Source organism: Protopterus annectens, chromosome 11.part0 (assembly GCF_019279795.1).
Source record: "Protopterus annectens isolate FY-2018-M chromosome 11.part0, PAN1.0, whole genome shotgun sequence".
Classification (NCBI taxonomy): Eukaryota; Metazoa; Chordata; order Ceratodontiformes; family Protopteridae; genus Protopterus; species Protopterus annectens.
Genome location: NC_056745.1, coordinates 664,536,349 through 664,561,830, shown reverse-complemented (window position 1 = coordinate 664,561,830; position 25,482 = coordinate 664,536,349). Strand labels below are relative to the sequence as shown.

Sequence of the window (25,482 nt, the reverse complement as noted above, 5' to 3'; positions counted from 1 at the left end):
CATACGGACTCTTCAGAGGTGACCTCCGTCTGGCATACAAGGTGATCACAGACCCCACCCTGATGGGACTGCTGCATATGTGCAAGTCAAGCTCCACTCAAGTAAGTTGCACACATGGCCTCAACCTGGTCTATGACATCAGCAGGACTTGTTGACGGGAGAGATTTTTGTCCCAGCGACTCCTCCATCTATGCAATACACTCCCTCTCCATGTCAAGCAAAGTACCTCTTTACCCCTTTTTAACCACAACTTGAATAACTGGATGGGAAACAGAAAATATACCCCTGGGATTCCACCCGTGTCCCTGCTGGACAAGGGCATTGGGTGCTGACTTGTCTAAAACTGGCTAAACACTTGGCTAGGCTTTTAGGGCCTCAGGGCCAATAGCCTAGTAACCTCCTATGATCCTATGAAGATAGATTCATGTCTGCATTGCAAAGAACTCTTTAAGGCAATTTCTATGTAATTATTTTATTGTACTACCCTGAAAGTTTCATTACGTGCCCTCAAACTTCGACTGACATTTGGATTTTCTACACAAGTACCAAATATAGGGTTTTATAAGTATTTTACCATCACTTCCTGACATTTTGTATTTTTCTGTTTCAATTAAGGGTGAATATACCCTCTACTCAGGGTGAAGAATACACATTCCCACAGAATATATTACTACTGTGTTCTTAAATCAGAAATAAAATTCTTAGATGTTTCGTCAAACAAAGCAATGTTTTTGTCAGTGCAAACATGGCATAGCAATCTGCCTGCGGTGACATGACAATGTGATGCATTCATATTTAGCATCAAGCTCCAATTAAACCCTTAAGAGCAGAATGGCAATCTTGAGTATGTTTTATACATTAGTGTCCTATTGCAGCTCCCTGAATGTTTTATTAAAAACCAGAATCAGAAATACTGTTATTAAAATAGTTCAACACACTACACTGTTAAGTGTTCTTATTGATCATTATCTTAAGTTTGATAAATATGTAGAATAGACTATCAGCAAAACTAATCAGAAAATGTGCCAACTATATAAATACCGACAGTATATATCCTGTCTTACCAACCGTGACACAGACACTAGTACTACCATCTCTTCTATATGCATCTTCAATTCTAACATCCAAAAGACACAAATTATTGTGTTTTTTCGATATTACCAGATTTGTAACAAATACATAATATAGATCTCATCACTGCCAAGCTTTACAGAAACTAGATTGACTTACACTCCAAAGCAAAATAATGCTAATTCAACTGACATTTCTGCATCCTATTTTCCATAAACCTAACAGGTGCCCAGCACTGACACATATTATACAAAGGTACAAACCATCAAGGCCTCTATGGTCAACTAAAATGGTATTGTCACTACAGAATTTTACAACAGATATGAGGAATCATGCTGTTCCTTTACCAAAGCCTAAAATGGGGTACCATCACCTTGAACATTATAAGTGAAGCGACTACTGTTAAATTTAATTCAGTGTTAAAGTAATACTTGGCTTACAACCAACACTGTCTATGTTTAACATAAAACCCATTTCTTATCTATTCAGCACACACTTACTTATCTAACTATTCCATTTTCATGTTGTCATATGAAGAAACTTTGTTAAATTTCATCTCCCACAAAATCTTACTACATTTCTCAACTTCTCTCCACCATTTCATCCTCCTGTCAAAACTATATATACTTGTATACTTCCATTTTCTTTTTACCTTTATTTTGCCTGTTCTTTCCTTTTCATGTTTATAACTGAATGCTTCTCTCACCATTTTTATATGTATGTGTTCAATTACCTTTTATATGTATAAATAATTTTAATTAAATTATATATTACTGTGTCAAAGGAACACTGCAAAAAGGGCTAAGTGTACTGCAGTGGGCTACCCTGGTCAACAAATGCAAATAATTATTTTTCCTTTCATTAACTGGGTTAGTCACACTAAGCTAGTAACCTGTTTTCAGATGTGACACGGTGTGGTATTTATATAGAGGAAATTTGGCCATGCCACCAGGGAACTTCCCATACTCTTTTTTTTTTTTTTTTTTAATAGGTGCAAAGAGATCTTTTACATCCACCTCAACTGTCAACAACTCAGGCAGATGGAGCCTCGGTTTAGCATCTCATTCGAAGGATGGCACACACAGTAGTGCAGCATGCCTCTTGTACTGTACTGGAGTATCAGCAATCAATCTACCTGGTATGGGAGTCAGTACCAGCCTTTGGTCAACTGGTGCCTTAGACAAAAGTTCTCTACATTTGTTGACAAGATGCATCAAAAAGTGCAAATTTACTAACTGCAACACTTGAAATACAGTCATTTTAAAATAAAAGTGTATGTATTCTCTTCAGAGTAAGAAATATAAAAATGATCAGAAACATAAATATATAGTGTTTTCTGGTTCCAGGCTTAAAAGTAATATGCTTTTCTGTATAAAAGTGTGATATTTATTCTTGTTACATATTGCTACATTAGCATTACGTTAATGTTATTTTTATTTTTGCTGTTTACTGAGGGTAGAGCATTAATCCACTGGTACAATGACAATACAGTACAGTATAAAAATAATATTTACAAATTATTTCAAATGAGCACTGGTAAATAAAATGTAATAACAGTAATCTAAATACAACTTACACAAAATAAAATAAACAAGCTGCTCCTACGATTTTGAAATTCGTTAGAAAAGTATGCAGATGGGTAAATACCTAGAACCAACAAAGAAAAAACAAGGCATAGTCCAGTGTCTAAAAACAGCAAACACTCAAATAAAATAAAACTGAAATCAAGCTTTAATATGTTCAGTAAGTGCTTTCACAATGTATCTCATTGCTTCATCAAACCATACTAAGATTTTAGGTAAAAGTGATAGGGAATTGAGGTTACGCATAAAAGAGCATTTATATCCTATGAATATTTCTTCCGCTAATAATGCACTGACTAAACATGTCAGTGAAAGAGGTACTAGTCCATTCATTCAAATTCATGGTAATGGATGTGTTATTTGAGAGTGAACTAAAGGGTGATATAAAAATCCTTACTGAATCTGCTGAAGCTAAATGGATCGTAAGAACTGAATACTACTTTGTATAGACTAACTAGAAGATATGTATTCTGCATCTTACTGTATGTATACTATTGTACTATCTGGGTTCCTATCAGTTCGTCGAAACTTCAGCAGTTCGAATATCATATGTTCAAACTGTGAAGTTCGAAACCTGATTATCGTGAAGCCGGGGAACACCAAATTCTTTCCCAGGGAAAGAATTCGGTGGGCCGTTTCTGTGGCTTCACGATTTTCAGTACTGTGGTGGAAAGTTACGGGTCGGATTCAGGTAAGTGTGCGATTGTGCGGACGTTAGGGTTAGAGCATGGGTTAAGTGAGTTAGAGTTAGGGCGCGGGTGAGGTGGGTGTGTGATAGCAACAGACCTTAGGGTTAGGGCAGGATAGGTGAGTTAGGGTTAGGGCGCAGCTGAGGTGGGTGTGCAATAGTGACAGACCTTAGGGTTAGGGTGGGATAGGTACGTTAGGGTTAGGACGTGGGTCAGGTGAGTGTGCGATAGTAACAGACCTTAGGGTTAGGGTGGGATAGGTGAGTTAGGGTTAGGGTGCGGGTTAGGTGAGTGTGCGGTAGTAACAGACCTTAGGGTTAGGGTTTGGGTTAAGGTAAGTATATAGATAGTAGTGTATGTATAGTTTAGTGTAGGGTTAGATGTAGGATTTTAAGTGTATGTGTGTGGATTGCTGTTTTTTTGGTGTGCTTGTGTTGTGTGTGTTTTTCTTGGAACAGCGATTTTTTTTTTTCCCTGGGGAAAAAAAACTGTTTTAAGCCTTCAATGGTTTTGCACTTCGAGGTTAGAAGTTCGAACATATGGTGTCCGAACGTCTGCTGTTTCGATGAAGTGATATAGATCCTACTATCTAATTATTGTATACTGTTTGTATTTCTGTGGAGCTTTTCTCTCCCAGGCCTCCACTGAAAATGGGCTTCTGGCCCAGTTGGACTTTCCCGGTAAACAAATATAAATAAATAAATAAGGATGTGTACAAATAGGGGTAGTGGGTTAAATGATAAGAATCTTACTTAAACCACTCTTAAAGTTGAGGGTTACATTGATTTATATGTATTAGTTTAATTTATATTTGATTGGTTAATTGCAGTGATTTGATTGGCTGAATCATGTTTAAATGTACGCTTGTTTTCTTAGTATGGTCTGATGAAGCAATGAGATACATTATGAAAGCACTTACTGAACATTTTAAACAGTAGTATTAAACAATAGCACTGGTCAGAATGTAGCCTACCTAGTATGTTAATTTGGACTCATAGAAGTATTATTTTTAGCCTTTGGCAAGGACTGTATTACTCATTCCAAGGTTATGTCAGGGAAAACTAAATTTTCAGGTGGAATAACATTTGTCTTCTAAAGTATTATCCTCATCACTGAGATCCGAATATATAATATTATTATGGATGAACTTGATGCATTGTTGAACATTCTAAAATTCTGTTGGGAAATTAATGAATAGAGATTTGTAGTTTTTTTTGGTATTGACAGTGATGTATATTAGAGTACAAATTTAATATTTCCTGATAGTGATTTTACATTTCTTGCAGACATGTTTCAGTGTGGAACACTAAAAAGACCACTGGGAGCAGCAACAAACTGCTTTTTGCATTTTTGGACTTTCTTTAATCATGTCAGGAAGTTAAGGAATAAGGATTTGTACTTTCTTTTGGTATCCATAGTGACCTTAAGTTTGTACTCTAATTTGTATTTTCTAATAGTGATTTTACGTTCCTTGCTGACATATTTTAGTGTGGAACACTTAAAAAATACCACAAGAAACAGCAACAAACTAAAAAAACTCAAAATCACCAATTACTGCAGCTGCCAGTCACATCCAATACAGAAATCTTATAAACCGCAAGTTATAAACTTCAAGTATTTCCAAAAATTTTTAATTTTATGTTGTGCTTTCATCCAATAAGTTTTTTTAAGGACTTCCTTAGAACAAGTTTTAATATAGGACATTAGATAATTTATATATTCTAGTAAAAACAATTGATTAAAACATTCTAAGGTCAATAATTTCTAATTATATACCTATAATATAATTTTGTATTATCCTACTTTGAACCCAGCATTAAATTGTTTTGAAAGTGTTTGTGAAGTTAAGATTAGACATGCTTTACATACTGAGGGAATTAACAGATTTTAACTTGGCGATTGATGAAAGGGTTCTACTTGATAATTTAATATATGACATAACAGTTCTATTTATGAAGCCTGATAAACAGGTAAGAGCATTTGCTATGGATACCAGTGATTACCTGAATAAACTGCAGATAAGATCAAATGGTGATATATTGCATACAGTGGCTTTTATAAACAGTCACATTTCTTAAAGATATATTGATTATTGTTTGAGATGATGCTTCAAAATCAAATTTCACCTGTATTGTATACTTATTTATGAGTAAAGAAATCATGGGTACAAACAACATTTGAGATCCAGAATATCCATAAAAAGGAAGAGGACCATACTTTATGTCTAATAGCTGATGCTGGAGGGTCAGAAGTTCAGCCATTACCAGTATATGTTGATTGTTTATTAAAACTTTTTTTTGTCTTTATATTCTCAACTTTTGAGGACTCGTGGCATTTCCTATCTTGTTTGCAGGATGTTTTATATGATGATCAGGCTGTTTTCATTACCATTAATGTGATTAATTTATTTTCTGTAACGCCTCATGATATTAGTTTAACTTGCTGTTGGGAAATTCTAATTCCGTTTAAATTCATAAAAGTTCTGTTATAAAATTATAATGGTGTTTTTGATTTGGTTTTAAATAATCACTACACTTTGCTAGGTGGAAAATATTTTCACCAAAAAACGTGTGTTGTGGTGAAGGCAGCTTGTGCCCCATGTTAGCAAACATTGCCATATATTTTAAGAATCTAATTGTATCTTTATTCAGTGTTTATTAAGTTTTATCATTCTTATTTTCAGTTTTTAGATATTTTTGTTTTATGTTGACACTTTAGAGAAATGTAAAAAAGTTTAGTTTTTACATTAATCAAATAACTGAATTTTAATGTTCACCACATGCTTCCATTGAAAGTATTAATTATTTAGATGCCTATATAAAAAAGGATGAAGAGTGCAAGAAGTCTGCATAATATTTACAGAAAAAATATTTCCAAATTCTTATTTACATTACAAGTTTTTATCCTAAATTTCAAATAAGCAAAAGTCTCATGAAGGAGCATGTAGTCTGTTTAATCCGAAGGATAGTGGATGAACGCAAGTTTATTAATGATCTTAACTGTTTGGTGAACTTATTTAAACAAAGTGGATATCATATTTATGGCAAAGTTTTAAACAAAAGGAGAGCTGGCATTTATTCCGATTTTTAATATTAGAAATAAAAAAAATTTGAGGGTGATGTGGCACCGACATATAATATGGATGCAAGAACAATTGTTAATATTTTACAAAAACTGGCATTTAAGTGATGAGCACAAAAAATTAAGTTAAAAGTCCAATAATTATTTATAAATTGGAGGGCTAAAGGATTCCCTTGAAAGGTACACATTTTTTGAAAGATTTGATCGAGTAAGTGGCACATATAGTTGCTCATGGTGTAGGTGTCGACTAGGCTAACGGCTAATCTGGCCTTTATGAGCCTAGCTATGCAACCCAAGTGTGACCCACAAACATGATTTACATAGGGGGTGATTTACTGACTGCCTCTCTCCATCAGAGACAGACCAGGGATATTGTAGCCTGTCTAGCTACATGTGCAAAACTAATCCGGTGATATTAGCCAATGGGAAGGCTATTAATATTAAAGGATGTTATATTTGTGGGGCTACTACTTTTTTTGTTTATCCATATGTCAGTGGACAAAACTTGCAGGTTTATGAACACATTTATTTCATGACTAAGAATGATATTAATAATGCCTTAACTAAACATAAAATTAGGTAGAAGAGTTTTGGCAAGATTACATTTCTGGTTTTTAATGTGGTGGAAAAAAACTTTGAGAGGTAACCGTTGAGTGGATGCCCTTGAAGAACATGAACTTAAATGGCAGTTACACCTGTACATCCGGGTTTGAACATGTTATTTTCATCACAAGTGTTTTAAGTACTGTAACATAAAATATAAAGAATGCTTGTTAGTGTTCATATTTTCAGTATTATGTTTGAAAATTATTTTAGCATTAGAAATTATCTTAGAACATTAGATCAATTCTTGTTATTAGAGTATATAAATGATCTCATTTCATGTTTTTGAACTGTTCTGAGGAAGTTTTGAAAAAACTTATTGGACATATTGACATAATTAAATATTTTTGGAAATACTTGAAGTTTATGACGTGTTTTTTAAGCTTTCTGCACTGGATGTGACTGGCAGCTAGGGGTGTAGCCAGGATTTTCAAATTTGTACTCTCAGCTCCCAGACTGTTGCCCCCTCAACAAACCACACTCACATTAACACTGCTGACCAAGCCACACCCCCTTTATATTGCTGATCTCTGAACAGATCAATTGCAAGTATATGCCAGGATAGTAATTACTTACATGATGCATGAACATTTCATTCCAAAGGTACATCTTCCATAAGTCAAGAAAACCTTTCCATTTACACTAGGACAGATCAGTTTGCCCCCCCCCCCCCCCAAGAATACTCTTCTTTCCCTCGCAGCTCCTATCCCCTGTAGTGGCTTATTAGAGCTCCAGTAGTGCTGTCAGCTAAAGGACTGGCAGGCTGTAGGCAGCACATGTTCCATGCTCCACAGTGTTGTGGTCTATAGATACAACATATAGAGCTCTCCCTAGGTAAGACCCAAGCTGTGAGCCAGAACTACCTCCCTTCCATCCGCATGGATCACCTGGCAATACCTGCTCACTCCTACGGCCTACACTCACACTAAGCCTTTTGGAATAGTAAACCTTACATTCCCAACAGCAAATACATTTTAGCTGGACTCAGTCTTACTACCACTGACAATAAATGAAGATGTGTACCCATGGGAGTCAGTCAAGCAAAAATTAAAGCAGTTGAAATTTACATCCTTACTAGCCTGCTTACATTCTGTGAATCTCAAGCCTTTGCTGAAAGGAATTTGGTTAAAGCAAGAAAATTACCCTAGACCCCAGAACCACTGAGATTGTTACATGCTCTGGTCGCTTGTTTTGAGTTTGTTCTAATCTTATGATCCAGTGATAGTCCGAACAAAATTTCTGGAAAGAAAAGAAAAGAAATTCAAGGAAGAAATACGTTTTGCCCAAAGTTTAATGTTCAAAGCTGACACAATACCACCCAATATGCTCAGAAGGCATCAGCTTGAAAAGACAAAAAGCATATCTGCAAATGCAGGCTGCCTCCCTACCCTCCCACAAATTGAAAACAGTCACATTATGTATAGCCCTATGCTGTCACATGGTGAAAGAACAAATGAAGACACTCTGGTTTGATTGTAGAAAATGTCAAAGAAAATTACCACACCATTCTCAACCCCCTTGTAAACTAGTATAAGTGATCAGAGTAGTGGTGGTTTCTGACTATGCTGGGTTCAGGGCATTAGTTGGGGATGGGGTCCCTCTAAGCCGCTTTCAAACTTCCACTGTACAGAATAATTTACTGCCAAGCTCTATGCATATTTAAATAGTTCCATAGACTCACCTTCCCCCCTCAGAAATAAATGCAACACCAAATTCAAAAATAAAGCCCTATGGGCAGCATAAGACTACTGTGCTAGAAATCTCAAACAATGACTGGCACTACAGTGAGCTGCTAATAAATATCATCACATACTTGGACCAGAGGATATAGCCAATCCACTGGCCAATTAATTCAGATTGACCTTCATTGCACAAATCTTCCAGTATTCTCATATAAAATACCTGCATCTGTAACCCTATAAATCTCTCACCAATTTCTGAAGTTAGTACCCAAGGCTAAGAACATAATGTCTATTGCAACTGTATAACATAGTAGACTGCCTACTGGTTAGTCTGAAACTTGATAAGTTGAGCTCCCTACAAAGATTAGTCAATTTTAATCTCAAAAAGAGGTTTTGTGCTGGATGAATGAAAGACTGCAACAGACATTCTCTTGCATGAAGGTGGGACTTAGTGGGCCCAACATATTCACCATTGTAAGGAAATACTTTTTCATTGTACATCTTATATCTAAAGGTATATCATCCAGTTCCAGGCATGTAATTGTTCCCCTCTACTTGGCACTCATTAGGTCAGTCAGTGAGTATAATGCCCCATTTTGGTATGTACCTGTTCAAACATTTGTCACAAATGGATGCCATCTAACCCTCAAACATTTAGGAATTATTCCAGAGCAAACCTTATACTAAGGATTTATACCATGCTAAAATTTCTATCTCCCAAAACAGTGTGAACTCTGCTACCACTATGCAAATTGTTTACAGAAACCCTATACCATCATGTAAACAGCTGCACTGAGGTAGCTGTACCCACAAGGAATAAGCAGAGAGCCAACTCAAATAACAAGCCACTCTGGTGGAATCCCAATATCAACAAGTTGTATAACAAAAGGAGGAAAACCATGGCCAAAACTAGGAAGTGCAATACCCAGAAAGGTATTAAACCCCTCAAACTAAATAAGCAACTCAGAAATCTTATCAAGCCCACCAAAGCCAAATTAGAGGCAGAAATATTCTCAAAGACAAAGGATAACTACAAGGCCTTCATCAGCTTTGTTCACAACTTCAAAAGTAACACGACAGTGTGCTGAACAAATTACAAATGGAACCACCTGAAAGGAATTGGAGGATATAGCAAGCCTACTGGCTCATGAATGTAATCCCAGTTTCACCCCTTCTACCCCTCGATACCTCTCTGAAGACACTCTCAACCATAAATCCTCTGGCTATCACTAGCAAACAAGTCTTCAATGCACTGTCCAAGTCAAAGACTACTACGTCAGTGGGCCCTGATAATATCCTGGGATAACGCTTGGATAGCATGAAACATGAGCTGTCAAGCTCTCTAAAATCACTGTCCTCCACTAGCCTACTAATTGGTGTCATGCTTAGTGAATGGAGGACTGCAGCAGTTCATCCTTAGCTCAAGGTTTGGCATTCTACTGACCTGGATAAACACAGACCATAAGTCGGACTGGTCTTGTATGTAAAGCCATGGAAAGAATTATCATAGCTATTTTAAATAAAGACGCAGGGAACCCGTTTTCTTATTTACTTCTACAGTGATTACAGATAGTGAAATAAAATAGCACAAACACTGAGTCATTTGCTAAATAATACAGTCTCACATTGAAAACAGACTTAGCATGAGCAGTAAACTTCTCTGCCCTTGAAACTCGCATTCGTTGAAATGGCATGAAAACCCACATTAAAATAAAATACATGTGATAGTGGAGGATTGAGTTTACCTTTGAGCTGTTTTCAAACCATAGACTCCTTGCACACATTTATAGGGCCATGCACATATGTATGTGTTCTTTGATTCACCCTAAAGATAAATTATATTCCTTGTATAATATATCACCATTTGTTAGAATGTTTTAAATTTGTAATTATGAATATTCTTCTAGAAAGCAATGAAACAAAATGTATGAAACAATAGTAATAAAACTACCTATTTCAGAAAATTTCGACCATAAAATACCACTCAAACTTCTGTCATTACAATCCACCAATATTACTCAAAAAGCACAATCTCTGCAGAAGTAAAAGCTATCCAGATAATTCTACATTAAAGAGCTATATAATGCAATGAAGAGGTTGCTATTGGCAAACAACTTTACATTTTAATGTTTCATCTACAAATTCAGTGCCTGCTGCCTTTGAAGAATTAATATAAAAAATGGAAAGTTGGTAATATTGCAGTAAGGAATGACTGACAAACCAACAAGTTCATAGTTACTAGGCATCTTATACAAAGGAAGGCACACTCAGGAGTGTAGAACCTCTATACCCCCTAAAAATGCACCAAATAATCCACAGTCAACATGGCACTGCATTATTAGCACGCCATCTACATGGTGTGGAAGTAGAATCCACAGCCTTCTGCACCAAAGGCAATTATGCTTTCACTGCTTTCAAATTCTAAAACACAAATGGTGACTGCCATTTGATAAAATGGTTAATTGCAGACTGAAAACAGACTTAGCATAAGCAACAGTAAATTTATCTTCCCTTGAAACTCACAATTCCATGAAAATGAAATGAAACTCAGTCCCTTGAAAATGCACTGAAACTCATAATGCCCTGAAAATGTACTGAAACAAACTCACAACTCTGTCAACAGTCTGGTAGTCAGGCTCTTCTCTCCACTGGAGCTCTCAGTTGCTTCAGTAGTCTGATAGTTGGTATGGAGTATTCAGGCTCTATCTCCTGTAACCAAGTTAGAGTCAATCCTGATCAAGTTAATTGAATAACGTGTCGTCCCCCTTAACTAGAGCATTACAGACCATACCTTCATACCTCTCAACCTCTTAGCATAAGAAGTCTGGACAAAGTCTAAAATAGGGACAGATTTTAAATATTGCTCTTATAGACTTAGAAAGTTGCTGGAATAACAGCATTTGTGTTAGCATGCATTTTCTAAAGAAAATGAAGTCAAACTCAAATGTATGACATTTATTTATTTCAATCCTCAGTGATTTGCCAGAAAACCACAAATACTGAGGAATAGGCCAAAAATGTGAGGCAAAAATCAGGGCATTCTGCAAAACTCTGGACATTTTGAGAGGTACGCATATCTCTCACTCTCTTAGTGCAAGAAATCTGGACAAAGCCAGAAATGGAGGTAAAGTGGTCCAAAATATGGATCATGCTTCTCAACCTCTTCAAGCAAGAAATCTGGACAAAGCCAGTAGTAATAGGGGGACAAAGGCCCAAAAATAGGAAAACTTTTTTTTAAATATTGCCCTTACAGGCTTAGAAAGTTGATATGCTTGCAGGTTTTACATTAGCATGAATTTTGTGAAGCATATGGAGTTTGAAACTCAAATGCCTGTTATTATTTTCTCACTTCAGTCCTCAATGGTTAATCAGTGATTTGCAAGAAAACCACCAATTTTAGGAGAAATGGAACAAAAATATGAGGCAAAAATCTGGACATTCTGTGAAAATCTGGATAGTTGAGAGGTATGATAGAGAGAGATTTTAAATATTGCTCTTTTTAACTAAGAACGTTGCTAGAATAACAGGATTTGTGCTAGAATGTATTTTCTGAAGAATATGAATATGTAGGGCATTGTTTAGTGATTTCAGTCCGACCTGATTTGCCAGAAAACCACAAATTGTATGAGAAAGAGACCAAGACTATGAGGCTAAATCTAGATAGTTGAGAGGTATGTTAAACACACACACACACACACACACACACACACACACACACACACACACACACACACACCTACTTAGTTTCTCACACATACCAACACAGATACCCTCTCTTTCAAACAAACAACGGCCAGTTTACATTCCATATACACACACACACACACACACACACACACACACGCACACACCCAGACAGTAACTAACGTGCACACTTTCTTACTCATACATCTAGAATAAATAATTGTATACACACACACACACATACTGTATTTCTCATTCAAACAGAATGGCTAGTTCAGCTTATATACATACATACATATACACACACACACACACACACACACACACACACACACACACACACACACACACACTTTCTCACTCATACAGGAACGAAGGGAAACTCTAGCATAAATAACAAGTGTGTACACACACACCATTGCTTTTACTTACTTATCTTCTGTCTGAATGGAATGTCTATTTTAAATGGCACGTGCGAAATATGCTTACATCTGTGTTGGTGTGCGTACAATGCACATATGACCCTCCTTAAAGGAGAAGATTCTGCTTAAGCTTTTTCTCCTAGATCTAGTGCCTGCCTTGTGCTATCCCCTCCATGCAAGCACTGTACTGAAATGTGTACAGTGAGTATGCCTCCCGACATCCCTGCTGGCAGCTATAGCAATTAGTGATTTTGATATTTTGTTGTAGGAAATGGTGATTTTTTTTTTTACAACTTTTCAGTATTTTTCCTCCTTTTATAATACAGTTTATTAATAAATAAACTAATTAATAAATTACAACTACAAAATAAAATATAAAAATAAAACTAATTAATAAATGTGTTAAAGGTGCATATAAAGCAAAACGTTATCCACATCTAAAGAGCTCTGACCACTTAGCCATCATGCTGGTTCCAGCTTATAAATTCATACTGAAAACCAGTACACAGGCTAGAAAACAAATAAGGATCTGGCCTGAGGGAGAATCTCAGCACTACAAGACTGCTTCGACTGTACAGACTGGTCAGTGTTTAGAGAGGCTGCTGTGACAAACAACCATGTTGACTTGGACACATACACTGAGTCAGTCACAGACAGCTTACATTTGTAAGGTGTGGAGGATGTAATAAACACCAAAAGCATCACCATATGTGCAAATCAAAAACTTTGACTAACTAGTGAGGTGAATGAGCTCTTGAAAGTAAGAAATGCAGCTTTCAAATCCCAAGATATGGAAGCTTTAAGCGTGGCCAGACCCAAACTGAACAACGGTATCAAAGAGGTGAAAAGATCCTATGGCAGAAAAATCCAAAGTCACTTCAGGGACCAGAAGGATACCAGGCAACTATGGAAAGGAATTCAAACCATCACCCGACTACAAGCCTACATCAGCTTCATGTGATGATAGTATCGAGTTTATGAACCAACTGAACAAATTCTTCAGTAGGTTTGATGCTGACAACAAAACAATAGCATGCAGAATCCCTGAAGACAGGGATGCAGTGGTACTGAGCTTCAATCCAATCGATGTCACCAGAACCCTAAAAACGAGTCAACCTGAGGAAAGCAGCTGGCCCTGACAACATCATGGGTAGGGTACTAAGGGAATGTGCAGCAGAACTGGCTCCAGTACTCACAGACATCTTCAATACCTCACTCCATCTAGCCAGTGTTCCAAAATGCTTCAAGGTGATGACTATCATTCCTCTACCCAAGAAACCACAGCCAACAGCTCTGAATGACTACCGACCAGTTGCTTTAACCACGACGAAAATAAAGTGCCTGAACAGGCTGGTCAAAGATCATATAGCCTCAATCCTACCTGTGACACTGGACACAGTGCAGTTTGCATACAAGACAAACCACAGTACAGGGGATGCCATCTCACTAGCTCTCCATGAACATTGACACACTTAGAAGGCAAAAACTGCCATGTAAGACTACTATTCATCAATTTCAGTTCTGCCTTCAACACTGTCAACCCTCAGAATCTGATATCGAAGCTACTTCAACTGGGCATAGACTCTCATTCATGCAATTGGATTCGGAGCTTCCTTACTGAAAGGCCTCAAAAGGTTCATGTGGGAGACAACAGCACTGGAAGTATTGTCTTGAACACAGGAGTACCACAGGGGTTTGTCTTAATCCCTCTACTTTTCACTTCGCTGAAACATGACTGTATGGCCACACGCGAGATGAATAGAATCATCAAATTCGTGGATGACACCACTGTTATAGCCTTGGTCAAAGATGGGGAGGAGGAGGCCTACAGAAAAGAGATTGATCAACTACTGGTGTGGTGTGACAGCAACAATCTAGCACTGAATGTCAGCAAGACAAAGGAGTTGATTGTTGATTTCAGAAGATCTCGGGTACCATACAAACCTCTAGTGACGAAAGGGATGACAGTGGAAAGGGTCAGGAGTACAAAGTTCTTGGGTGTTCATATCACGGAGAACTTATCCTGGTCAGTCCATGTATCTAGCAGAGTCAAAAAAGCTCAGCAGCACTTGCAGTTTCTAAGGAAACTTAGGAAGGGAAAATTACCAAGCTCCATACTACAGACCTTTTATAGGGGCACCATTGAAAGTGTCCTGACCAACAGCATTGCAGTCTGGTATGGGAGCTGTAACAATCAGGATCAGAAGGCTCTCAAGAGAGTTGTGAGGTCAGCAGGAAGAATCATTGGTACCTCCCTTACACCTCTGGAGGATCTACTCAAATGCTGGTGCATCGACAGGGCCAAAAAGATTTCCAGCGATCCAATGCTTCCTGCCAGTGGTCTGTACACTCACCTGTCCTCAGGTAGGAGATGCAGAAGCCTGCATTGTAAAACCACCAGACTAAAAAACAGTTTCTTTCCTCTCCCCATTAGACCGTTGAACTCTTGGGAAAAGCGAACCATGACATCTGTTACTTAACTAGCCTATCAAGGGGCTTATTTTATGGATGTGCAATAACTAAGTGCAATACTAAGGTAGCTCACCTACACACTGAAGGACTGTAATGTGCAATATACAAACTGTGCCATAATTCAGTCTATTCATAGATATGCTGCTATTGTTTCAGTTTTACTTTGACAATATTACCTTCATATTGTTCCTTGTCTTCCTTGTCTCCTGTTCTGGGATGGGCGTGGGTCACTGCTGTCCTTCTTTACTTACAAATTGCTACTTATTAAAATTCTACTGTGATATTTTATTAATTTTTCTCTGTCTATATGTGCAACTGTTTTCTGCATTGAGAATGAAGCATTGTAATTTCATTCAACTACACTGTTGTGTAGTTCTGGATGACAAAGTTTTCTTTGACTTTGACTACTACAGAAATTCCACTTTATCCTGAATTTACCATTATGCTTAAGGCAGGCAGCTGCAGATTTTTCTAAGTAGCTCTTTACATGTAGTAAGAACAGGGGCTGAATGCAGCAGCCCTCTAAGATGGGTCCATTTGTGAGGATTTGGGGGAATTATGCATAGATCTTTGACGAGTTGAAGTAGGTTTACCCTGGAGAAGTCCCCCAAGATGGTCTCATTTGGTAGTTGTGGTTGTTCCACTAGGCCTGACAGAGAAGATTATTAAATTTTGGTCAGATTTAACAAGGGATGAGGAGATGCAGGGTAGTGTACAGTTAGATGCTAAGTCAGTAAGGAGTAGGTCAAGGATATTAAAGCCCCTAGTGAGTAGTTTACAATTTGCTACTGTGCATTGGTATTAACAAAGTCTGTGAAGCACTGAGCATGTCCATTTTAGAGGTGAAAGTGTAACAGTCAGTTTGGGTAATTGAATTCCCCTAGCAAGAAGGTGTTTAGCTTTCTGTTTAACCCCTCAGTTCTATTAAGGTCATTTCCATGATCTTTGTTGGGATATCAATGGGGATTTGTAGCTAGCAATGAAGTTGGATTTCGTAAGCATGAGATAGATCTCCATAAATTCTAAGTTAGAGTTGTGGGTAATCTGACATGAGGTGATAGTGTTTCTGACAAATATGGATACTTATAGTTACTCAAGGATCTGAAGGATATGATAGGAAGTAAACCCTGGTATAGAGTATAATCACATTGAAACCATGTTTCAGTAACTATGTGAATATAAATAAACATAAACATAGAGCTGTTGTTTACAGCCCTTCTGAGCAAATCTGACTACACATTTTGCTTGGCAGAAATCTCAGGTGGTAAGTAAGATGGCAGATTTTCTCATAATCAAGCAACTTTAGAAAGCAACTCCTAGAACAAGTGGAAATTAGCCACCATAAGTTTCAGGCTCACTCTGTACTGGTGGTTTTAGTTCAGCCCTAATGTCTAGTTTTCACTGAAATATCAACTGATTTCTCTGATAGCTGCCGCAAGTTTGAGTCATTACTCTGAAAATCAACTTTCAGATTATTCTTTCTGGAGAAGGGGGTTAATGTTCTGGTCATGCTTGCTATTAGTACACAAGGAAACCCGGGAATTCAAACTGATTCAAGGCAAGTTCCTTCAGCATTCATGTCAGACATGTTATATTCAGTATTTTCACCATCCACTCTATTTTTATTCAGTAGCTTCACTGTTCTTCAAACTTAGCAGTTTCATACCGGTGTATATTGGTGTAAGAGTTTTACACTTTGTCATGGGGTGTGGTTCTCCCAAAAGAGAAAAAAAAAACACTTTAGGCCTTTTATTTAATATACGAGTATTGTCCAAATGATGGCTTTGCCCCAACAGTGCAAGGCACTGTTCTCATACTTGTAGACTTATTTATGCTACTCCCTACTCCCCTTTTTAAAACATTCTGACCTTGGACCTTCCATGGCACTGTCTTGGCCCCGGTGCATAGACATTTATCAAATTGCTGAAATCCTTTTTGTTCCAGTACAGATAATCCTTTTCATAGAAACTGTCTGAACTTGCATCACTACAGAATCTTTCTGCCTGTAGATACTGAATCAAAGTAGTAGCCTTCCTAGTAAACTAGGCTTCCTGGCAGCCAGAGTCCAGGCTTGCATGCCATCTTATTAGTTAACTTTAATAGTAACATCTACAGGTATGAGCAGTCATCCATGCATGTCAGTTCTGTGATGGATAAGTGTCTTCTCTGAGGAATGAGGATCTCACTTGAGAGAATTCCATGCATGAAGTTCTTGGAGCCTCTTAGAATGGCAGCAACATGTTGCATGTCAGTTTCTTGTGAGTGAAAAGTACTGCTTAAGAATCTGTCTCATTGGTTTGTGTCCACTATAGAATGCCTGTTAACTTGAATAACTGTACTGACCACATCCACAGATACTTCAGAAGGAGTCCTGAGGTGTATTCCTTGATAATAGTAGTTGTTTATTCTGTTACATTTTTTTTTTGGATCAAACCATGACCTGGTGAGTTGGTCTCAGCAAATGGGCTTTTATCAAAAGCTTTTCTAACTAACCCAGATCTTAACAGCTTCTGAGTTAGTTATGCTAGATGACTTGCTCCCTTGTTAAAATAAAAACTGTCAGTGAAAACCCATTTGCTGAGATGGACCTGATTTAAGACAGTAGGCAGAATGACTGTTGCTGCTTGATAATGCTCCCTTTCCCTCTTTTGTTTTCTGCTTCTGGGACTAGATAGTCATACAGGCATCTTAAAAACAAGGGAATGTTTAAAGATGCTTTATGCTGTTCTAGGTCACATTTTACTAAAATATAATTTCATTAGTAGAAGTATTTTTTTGATACAGATGATGGAAATAATTGAGAGATGAGGCAATGAGCATGTCCCTTTAACTGAGACAGTAGGCATGTTTTTCTGTCCATTTAAATGAAAAGCAATGGTAAGGTGAACTACTATTGGCTTAACACATTTCTTAAAGAAACTAATGTCTCCAGAATTAAATTGATTTGAAAAGTGTTAGTGAGAATCCAGAAGTTGAAATTATTTTAGATGCACACTTTACTGAAAAGTCATCATTTTGAGCTGTACTTAAACGTCTTGTCATTTATGCAGCTGCATCCCAGGAGCTCCCACACTGACCTCTGCCAGAATATAATATTTTATCAGGTGTTGCAACCTCAAAGTTCTTATATTTCATTAGGAATTATAGGTGCACCCCATTCCCCCACATAGGGGAGGTTAGGAGGACTTTGCATTGTATACTGCAAGTTTATAATTTGCATTCAAAACGAAGATATTTCTAAATGGTTATGCCTTTTGAGGCATTCCAATTTTATTGTGCTAGATTCATACTAGATCCCTTTCTTATACTTCTCTCACTGATATATGAATGTGGTAAGTACTTACCTGCCATTTGTGTTTTGTATTAATTTTTATGGTATATTGTTAGAGATTGTCTTGAATACATAGCACTCTATGCCTAAGATTTGTGAAAAATCATATAGCATGTGCCACCCTATCTGCTTTGCCCTTCATGTATTAGGACACTGCTGGTTAGACATGTATTACTTTCCTCCGAATAATGTCCTGAACCACACTTGTTTTTTCTTTTGCAGGTATTTTATAATAGATTATTGGAAGAATCCAATAAAGGATCATTTCCAGGGGATGTATTGAATAAAATCTTCTCCAACATTTCATCTATAAACTCTTTTCATAGTCAGTTTCTATTACCAGCACTGGAGAAGCGTATGCAAGAATGGTAAGAAATGCGATGTTCATGACCCATCAAGTATTTTCTGACTTTGACTTCAAATAAACTGCTGCCGGGTGATAAAAGTAAAGTAACTTTAGTGTCAGGATGCAGTTGAACACTAGCATGTCAGCTATGAATCTTTCAAATGTAAAGCCCACATAATTTTACTGAAATTAAAAAAAAGTTGCAGACAGTTAAAACAGTGTCAAAATGACAATAATTGCAGCAGTTTGCTTCACCCTCCACAGTCTTGTGTATTTTTCCACATGCTTTTTTTGGTTTTCCACCTCCTACATGCCTAGTCCCATTGTCCCTTTTCATTTTCCATTGCAGATAAAACTGGTTTGGGGATCTCATTAAGGAACTATCATGTTGGTGAAGAGGTGTCTTATCAACTATGTCCTTAAGCAGAGCTCCTAACACTATTTAAGAGTTATAAGGTTTGACTTAAACCTGAAATATCAGCTTTTAGTTGCTTTCTTCTTCTTTCTTGATTTTTTTACCATGACGGAAACTCATCACTTCTTTAGTACTTAGTACTTTTGCACAGTTTGTAGCAGTTGAAGTGTAACAAAGCAGTAATCTGAAACATTTCTTTGAATGTGTTTTCATTATTAAAATACTTGATTTAATTCATTTGTTTTTGAGATTTCCTTTAGATATTGAAGAAAGTGGCAGTGAATGGTGCATTCCTCCCTTGGATGCTACTGCTCTGAGTTTGAGTTGTAGCCCAGGTGCTGAAGCATAGTTGAATAATTGAATAGCCAGTGCTGTTTTGTGAGGCTGTGTATGTGTGTTAGTCTTTTGTATTTTGCTTTGTTTCAGTGCATCCTATGTAGATCGTGGATATGCTACAGCAGGCAGAGAAGACAAAAGAGGAGAGTGGTGCTGATGTATGTCCACAAAAGTATGCATACATAGCAATGTGTAAGCACGTACATGGATAGCATAGCCAAATCAGACATTGCTGTGGGAATTATTTAAATAGCCTCCAGTCCAACAGAATTATGGAATTTTGAACTTACTCCCTGCCTCTCAATTTTAGTGAAGAAAAAAAATGGATGTTAGTCATTAGAAGGTCCCAAGGTACCTGTGGTTAGGGAGGAGAAGCAGGAAACTAGAAAAAGTGTTGTCACTCTGACTTTTCTGCTGTTAACAGATAGCAGACATTGATATCCACATATCCTGTCACTTCACATTATTAAAAGATGCATCCTTTGTCATACATTCAATCTGATATCACTGAAAGACTGAGACATCTTGATTCTTTTTCAGTAAAAAATTATCTGAAGCTTCTTATGATTGTAGTTCATTAACAACACAGCTGACTTTTTGAGAGAAGTAGGTATATTGGTGAGCCTCATGACAGCTGCTCACTAGGACTGGTATCCCGAGACGTTACTCTCACAAACACATACATTTTCCCATGCATATCAGTATGAAGCCTTGTTCTCTGATGTAGATGTCATAATATCATTAACAGCCTGAGCACAGTTTGAGCTGGCCACACAGGTATGGCACCAAGTGGCTAATGCCAGATCACCCATTGCAGTGTGAACAGTTGATATAGATTTGTCTACAAGAGCACCACCTTTGTGTCAAAGGTGTGACTTGGGGCAGGGATGTTGCATGTCTAGCGTAAGGAATGCCTCTGCAGTGAAGTGTAATTGGGCATGCAGAAAAAAATTTACCTGTAAGAGACCTGAAGCAGCAAGTATTTTGCAACATCTGTGATCAAAAGGATTAGGACAAGAGCTATAACATAAAAGGTGAACAGATGAAAATTCTAGACAAATTGTTTGCTTCTGTTTACATGTAAGAGGTGAAGAATAGACTACTATTAGTAGAAAAGGACCCCAAGGCACTAACAGAGGATAGAGCTTCGAAGCTGGATGTGGTCTCAAATAATCTTTAAAAAATTGGTAGAAATATAAATGTCTGCATCTGGGTTAGGGAGGCATCAGAAAACTGGAAGTGTGAGGGGGCGTGGCCAAGGATGAACACAGGATAGCAGCAGATTTCTTCAGCTCCACCAATTTCATTACACTGACAGGAATTAATTACTTAAAAATTAATTTTTGAAGTAATTTTCTTTCTAAATATGTTTGTTTTATATAGTTCTTGAACTATATCTAAAAAAGAAAGGAAATTTTAACAATATTCCTGTCAGAAATTACATTGGAAATTTTCCTGTCAGTTTATCAGTCTGAAATGAGTTCCAGTAAGACAAATTCTCAAGACTCCAGCATCAAGAAAGAACTTCAGTCTCTGATAACTATAATCCAGCAACTTACTGCTAAGATGGATAAAATGGATAATAAAATTGATACCTTCATAGAAAAAACTACAAAACAAATAGACTTGTTACATATAGACCTGCAACAACAGAAGATCCAGATGACAGGCATAGAAGAAGCTGTGAATGACATGGAAAATAGAATCCAAGAAGAGGAAATCAACATTGAGTTTCTGCTGAAACAAAATACACATTTACAAACAAAGCTGGATGACCTGGAAAATAGATCTAGGCGCAATAACATTAGGATTTTTGGACTGCCAGAAAATATTGAAGGTAACAATATTACTTCTTTTTTAACAACATGGCTCCCTAAAACTTGAAGCATTCTCTTTTGGTATCGAAAGAGCACATAGATCTATAGCTAATACTAACTCTAACAAAAACTATCCTAGATCAGTTATAGTTAGATTTCTGTCATCTTTTGATAAAGAGATGGTTCTTAAATCTGCTTGGGCTAAAGCTCCTGTTAAGATTAATGAGACAACTGTGCATTTTGACAATGACTATTCTTCCTTGGTAATAGCTAAAAGAAAAGTTTTTCTGACACTAATAAGGGAGCTTAAAAAAGCACAGTTTAAAACATACCTTCTGTTTCCTGCCAAGCTAAAAATCTTCCTTCCTGATGGTCCTAAAATTTTTGATGACTTAGACTCTGCTTTACTGTTTATCAAAAAAAATAAGATTTTGGATAAAATAGAGGAAATGGAATGGGCTAGTCCTTCATTAAAGAGACTGGCAACTGAAACTTCATGGAAGACTTCAGAGAAGAAGAAGAGACTAAAAAACAAATGATTTGTTCTATTTTTTTTTCTTTTTTTTTTCTCTCATCATTTTACTTCATTATTAATCCTTTTAAATATAGTTCCTGCATTTCCAGAAAGCCACAAGTATTCTGAAAAAGATTTAATCAAAGTTATTCTCTGTGTGCAAAGAAATGTTTTGTTTCATAACCAGTCAAAATATCTGAGGAACTAATAACAAGCTATTATTCAATTTGTTTCTCTTTCTGAAAAAGAGAAGTAAGGTCAGTAATTTGATACATTTTTTTTTCCTTTTTTTTCTCCTTTTCTTCTTTTCCTTGTTTAAACAATGACATTCTATTTAGATTATGTAGTGGGTAAAGGGTGGGGGAGGGCAGCGAGAGAAGAGTAATGAAAATATGATAAATGGAATAATAACATATTTATTCCTTGTAAAAAGTTTATATGTTCTTCAAATGCTATTCCTAATTATACTTTCTTGATTATACTGCTTATGCTTGTTTGTAAATAATCTGTCATGCTTTAACTAATAATAATTAGAACTAAATAATAGTAAATAATATGTTTTATTTTTAACTCTATTAATATAAACAGTAAGTAATATTCCATTGTATATACTTCTTATAGCTTTTTCTTACATTTTTTTTTTAATTTCTGCTTTACACTCTTTTATTTTCTACTCTCGTTTTCTTTTCTTTATTCTTTCTCTTTATTTTATTTTTTTTTCTTCTCATATTAATATATAGAAATGCTTTTGATCATATAGACACAGTAAATAATAAGATTTGCATAAAAATTGAGTTGGGACAAAAATATTGAGTTTTATTACTTATTAATAACTTTGGGCTTAATTTCACTTACATAGAGGCTGTAATAACCTGTAAAATACATCGCAAAGGTTTTGTCATGTTTAGATGCATTTACACTGCTAAATGAATGTTTGTCACTAGTTTTTAACAAGTTTCCCGCCAAAATGTTAAGGGAGACAATCTGGGATGTGGGCTACCTCATGAACAGTGTCCTTGAGTTGTTTTAAAAGCTTCAACTCTCAGAATTCTCACAGAGAAGCTGAAAGCAGTCAATTTAACCCTTGACCCAGATATCACACTGACACATCACAGATTCAGGAAGAACACTCTACCAGGAAGTCGAACTGATGCAAATGTAACTATGTGAAGGAAAATGAACTCTTTAACATTTAAATGTGAGTTATTTTATATAATTACTTAAATATCTATGTTATAATTTATAAAATGTGTCAGTTATAATGATTTTAAATGATGCAGTTTCTTGTAGTAAGTAAATGTCTTATTTTAGAAGGCATAGAAAATGAAACATTTATTCAAGTGTTTTTGAAAATCTACTTGACTGCAGCATACTAATCTGTGTTAAAAACTTATGTCCCAAACATATACATTACTATAACTCATTTAATTCATCTGATTGACAAGCATAAATAACTTTATAACTCTATTCTGGAAGAAATTGTCATGTGATATATTTTAAAGCAGTAGTATAGACATACAAAATACAGATGGCTTTTTACAATAATGCAAGTGTTTCTGAGAATTTGCATAACTATGCAGTATGATTTATAACAATTTCTATAAATATAATATTTTATTCTATTGACAATAATGAGTATGAGTAAAATGCTCATATACAAGCAATTCAAGGTTTTTTTTGGAAGCTGTTGACTGCATTTACATGACAGAAAATAGATGCATCTTAATATATGTAATGTCTGAACCATATTAGCCAAAGTTTTTGATTTAAATGAATGTTAGAACTTATTTTTACATACTTTGAATAAATTAATATGTAAATATGCCTTCCTTTTTTTTTTTTCCTCTCTCTCTTTCTTTCACTCTCTCTCCCTCTTTCACGTCTTTTATTTCTCTCTCTCCTCTTGGTTCCTAATATCAAGATTATTTGAATGCTATTTGAATACAAGTGTATTATATTACATAGATGTATATAGTAGTATGAATAGTTTTAAAAAAAAGTTTATTTTAGTTTATATGATGCTGTTTTATCAAATGTGTAGTCTTGTCTTGCTAGATAATTGAATTGAAAGCTGTTAATTTAAGTTAAATATAACCAGTATTAAATTGATAAGGTGGTAGCTGAGGTACTGCTGCTTAGGGTAGGGGTTAACTTGAGTGGTAAACACTACACTAAGTTGGAGTTTTAACTTCAGGCTGGATGCAAGGTTTAATCCTTACATTATTTTCACTTGTTCATTGTTATATGTATATAGTTTTGACATCCACAATATATTTTGTACACACATTGTCACTACAAACAAAATTGAATCCTATACAAAATCCCATAAGAGATTCAATAAATACAGCTATATTTAAAGGTACACCTAAAGGAGGAGATGTAACATTACTTATGTTGTTATTTGTTATTTTGATCATAAGATTCTTAAGTTTTAAAAATGCCAAATGACATCTTTAAAAGGAATTTCTTTAAACATTAATGGATTGAATAATCCGTGTAAAAGGGCAAGCCTAATAAGATATATTAATTTACATAAGACCAACTTAGTCTTCCTGCAAGAAACCCATCTCTTGAAAAAAGATATTGATAAACTAGCCACAAACAAATATACAGTATTGGTTAGTTCAGAGCACACTCAGAAAAAAGAGGAGTGGCTATTTTATGGAATAAAAGTATGCCCATTCCTAAAACCATTAAGTCTTGTCAGGATGACAAAGGAATGTTTTGTATGGTTACAATACAAATTAATGGGAAGACTTACACTTTAATTAATGTATATTGGATACCTGGAATTGGTATTAATACAGTGAAACATCATCTTGATAAGATCATATCATTCTCTATAAGAGATATTATTTTAGCTGGTGACTTTAATTGTATACTACATGAAAGTGATACTACCACTATAAGAAAAAGAAGAATTACATCTAATGCAAAACATTTAAATGATTTTTCTGATTCTTATCATTTGAATGATATTAATAATCAGATAGATTCAAAAGCATTACCATACACCTTTTTTTCTAACAGATACAAAACTTATTCAAAATAGATAGGGTCTTTATTTCTAACCAGATGGTAACAGATTTAATTAATTCCAAAATCATTTCATGTCCTATATCTGATCATAATTCAATTGTTTTTGAATTCATGATAAAAAATACTCATAATGTTCAGATCAAAAGGATACCAGCATACTTAACTCAACTAAAAGACTATAAAGAATATATACTTTCAGAAGTAAAACATTTTTTAGACATAAATAATACTCCTGAAGTCTCCATTGTCTATGTTTGGGATGCCTTAAAATCATATCTATATGGACAAAGTATCAGATGGTATAATAATAAAAGGAAATCTTGGGATAAGGAATTGTTAGATATTCAAAGTAAATTAGACTCTTATAAACATAATAATAAAGAAAGTATTATGGACA

General features: G+C 35.8%; 1 protein-coding gene across 5 annotated transcripts in view; it reads left to right on the top strand.

Annotated features, from left to right (window-relative positions):
* Positions 1-25,482, top strand: part of FGD4 (FYVE, RhoGEF and PH domain containing 4) — a 1,935,878-nt gene that overhangs the window by 1,433,034 nt on the left and 477,362 nt on the right. For all 5 annotated transcript variants that reach the window (XM_044088116.1, XM_044088113.1, XM_044088111.1 and 2 more), the window contains one exon: positions 18,841-18,986. In XM_044088116.1, coding sequence (XP_043944051.1) covers positions 18,841-18,986 — 146 coding nt within the window. The remainder of the gene's footprint in view (positions 1-18,840; positions 18,987-25,482) is intronic.